Source organism: Haliotis rubra, unplaced genomic scaffold (assembly GCF_003918875.1).
Source record: "Haliotis rubra isolate DU_JTF1 unplaced genomic scaffold, ASM391887v1 Scf37, whole genome shotgun sequence".
NCBI lineage: Eukaryota > Metazoa > Mollusca > Gastropoda > Lepetellida > Haliotidae > Haliotis > Haliotis rubra.
In genome coordinates this window covers 3358914-3362217 of record NW_025767046.1, presented here as the reverse complement: position 1 = coordinate 3362217, position 3304 = coordinate 3358914, and the positions used below count along the sequence as shown (strand labels likewise).

The window sequence follows — 3304 nt, the reverse complement described above, 5'->3', positions numbered from 1 at the left end:
CGGCGGTCTGTAAATAATGGAATCTGGACCAGACAATCCAGTGATCAACAGAATATTGCTGAATGGCGTAAAACTAAACTCACTCACTCCAATGCATCGTCAAGTATATTCCAGCATGCATGTTCGTGTGCTTAATAACATATTGGTTAAATATGTAGAACCAGCGCCAGAGAACAACCAGTCTAAACATCAGCCGAAACATTCCACTGGATGTGAAGACAGTGAATAAATACTCGTTGAAACATTTGAGACATTAAATTTAATGTTATAAAAGATGATGTAAACTCACGTTTATGTACAAGTTGAGCATTTAGTGGATGAAGTCGTAATATCAGCACATGTCATAGTAATGTCCTTTAGGTTGCAAAACACATTATACTTGAGGATCAACAGGGGTATCTCTTGTTCAGATACTCCAGTGTGTTAGTTCTTGAGATATTGTTTGTTAGAGGTACAGTTTTAATACAGAGTGTGGTTGAAACCACGTTTGAGTTCAAAAGACACAATCCGCGTGTCTCGGAGAAGTACAGTTATGCTCAGAACACTTGAATCTCGACACAACCAACTCCCGATGTAACGAAATCTGATATACCGAAACGTCGTGACAACCGATGAAATCATCATCCCGGTTTTTAATACATAACTGAACGATAACCAACTTCGGATATACCAAACTGATTGTGAAGATGCCATCGAGCTCGTTATAACCGGAGTCGACGAAGTTCCTTGACCCCATCACGTCACTGACCTCCACTTTGTACAGGAGGAGAAATAGACCTTGGGAAGTCTCAACGTGTAGTTTATCCCCGACAGTGAACAACTCGTGTGTTTCAAACAACACACCAGTTCCATAGGCCTTCACAGCATTCCTTGTTAAAGAGGAACAGGCCATTAAAATACGAAAATGTGTTCCAGGAAGGGCTATTGTAGGACCAGACAATTCAATGTAGTCGGTATCAGCCTAGCATGTTTTTGTTCATTTCGAAACTTGGGAAAAATCAACCTACTTCTTTCAAAATCTTGGATCCTTCTCTGAACAATAATTCTCGGACGGTTATCGTGTAGATCTGTTGTATTACATAGGTGTTTCACACAATGCCTGTGTCCAGGAAGCATATACCTAATCTCTTGAATAAGGCACAATCAAGAAATTCATTGTTACGTTCATGCGCACACATAATTAATTGTATTAACCGAGAAATAATCTTCCAGTCATCCCTACCGTCAAGGTTTCGGCACGGTTTCCGACACAGTTCAATAGGACATATTCGTTGTTGGAACGCGATGAACGGAGGAGGTGATCAGTGATGAATTGAATACACCCAAGTCCGACCTCATTCCCCGACCATTTAAAACCCTCTGTCCATAAGCCAAAAATAACATCAATAGTCTAAATATGTACTATAGGATACCCTCAAGAAACCCTGGGCTTCTGGAAGTGGTTTTCAATCCTTCTTGAATGTGTCGCCTGCTTCGAAACTAAAGACTTGGCCTTCGGACGGGCGGGTGGAGCTGTACTGGGGATAACACTATTAGCAGACGCGGCACGAGCTCTTTCACTGAGCATTGTGTTTACATGAACGGTTGTCCCATCTGGTTGCACGGTTGGGATGATACCGTACCTTTTGTACAGATCAATGCGGGCTCGCTGCATGTCTGTGAGTCCTCGTACAGTCTGTGTCAACATTGCCCAATTGAATGCAGCACTACTCCCCTTCTTCTCGGCAATAGATTCATTGACGTGTCGTCTCAGAACCCTCCAGCCCCTCCTGGCGTTTTCCACGACAGTCTTGCTTGGTTTGGCAGCTTCCAAAGCGAGACGTTTCTCTTCCTCGGTGGTGGCCTTCCGCCTCCTCCGGGTAGTGGCAATGAGCCTAGATGCTACACTACCCAAGTTGCCTACCTTTGATTTGAATTTAGGAACCTCTGGTTCCCTCCCGTATTCTGGCATTCCAAAAAGGTCCGTCATTGTCTTTTGAAAAGTGTCACTTGCTTGAAAGGAAACTCGCGACTTCCGGCACACGTACTCCGAGGGTTCGTGCACGTTTTTCACGTGATCGCCGAAGGCGTCCCAGGCAGACACAACACTGTTAGAGTTTGTCGAAAACTGGAGAGAGTTGCTCTCCTCTGTTGAATCAGACGATATGCTTTCTGTCCTTTGTCCCAAAGCACGTGAAGACCTGTTCGTGTTCCCTGACTTCACCGAAATACGTCGTAAGGAGGACACGCTATTTCGACTTGAAGACATGGACTTCGGGGTTGAGGACCTGAAGTTCTTCTCTAAGGATACCGAATCGGAACTTTTTCTGTCATTTGACCGGGGTCCATTAGAAACGGTTCCTTTGGAACGGCGTCTGTTGCCGTTGTCTACTGGACATTGAGAAACCGATCTGTTATCCTCAGACGTTTCTTGTACGTTGTCATTCTGTTCATCCGCACTGAACAAGACTGACTTTGTTCTTTGTCTGCCTGGACAATTGTCTGTCATGAAGTTATTTACAAGGATCCTGGGTCTTTTTCCATCCATAACAGACCCCGATTTGCTTGAAAATGGGGACTGACTTTCTTCGGACCGAAATTTCATTGTGGTAGCAAATGCACAGCAAAGTCTGGGTTAATCAAGCATAGTTCTTACACATAACGCCTCGGGAAACACTCTTCGTTGGAGGTATAGGCGACGCTCATGCCCGAGTCAGCAGTGCCAGTCTATCACATTGGATTACCTGATAATCGTTGTACCTTTTGTGCTATTCCTTTCATACAAACCAAATCTGGTTGTTTCAACGATCAAAGGATTAACCTTTGCACAAAGTTCGTCCCACGGTTTAAGCGTCTGGCAGGGCTTACTTCACTAGAGTTAATATGTCAGTTTCAGAAATCACCTTTTCCTTAAATATGATGCTTTGTTGGAAACATATCCATGGGGTGTCGTCTGCGTTTTCACTGAAATGCCGTCTGCGTTTTCACTGAAATGTCGTCTGCTCCTCTGCTGACCAGTGTTGCTTGATAGAGAGGTAATCTACCTTAACACAGCCACTCGAGACTAACACGGGATTCATATACTGCTTTCTGTGATAGAGTCAATACATAGCCCGTCTATTGTCACGTGGTACGGGACTTTAACATAGGTGCGCTGTTTGGTTATAACTGGGGTTGGGATACGACTCGTGTTAAGCTTTGAGTTGACGAGCGCAAAGGCGACCTACATGAGCCAAAGTACAATTATAACAGCAATGTATTCCATGTTCGAGAAGTGACGGATGTACGTGACATTTTCCATTGTTTGATAACAAACGGTATAACT

At 44.0% G+C, this 3304-nt stretch overlaps 1 protein-coding gene across 1 annotated transcript; it reads right to left on the bottom strand.

Annotated features, from left to right (window-relative positions):
* Window positions 1-244: 244 nt before the first annotated feature.
* LOC124285883 lies at window positions 245-3019 on the bottom strand. The gene has a single exon (XM_046722162.1). It carries the CDS (start codon window positions 2582-2584, stop codon window positions 1415-1417), a length of 1170 nt encoding a protein of 389 aa, XP_046578118.1. The 5' UTR covers window positions 2585-3019; the 3' UTR covers window positions 245-1414.
* Between the last annotated feature and the right edge of the window lie 285 nt (window positions 3020-3304).

Coding starts and splice junctions, on each gene's coding strand:
- LOC124285883 (XM_046722162.1), bottom strand. CDS start 2,584: ATGAAATTTCGGTCCGAAGAAAGTCAGTCCCCATTTTCAAGCAAATCG.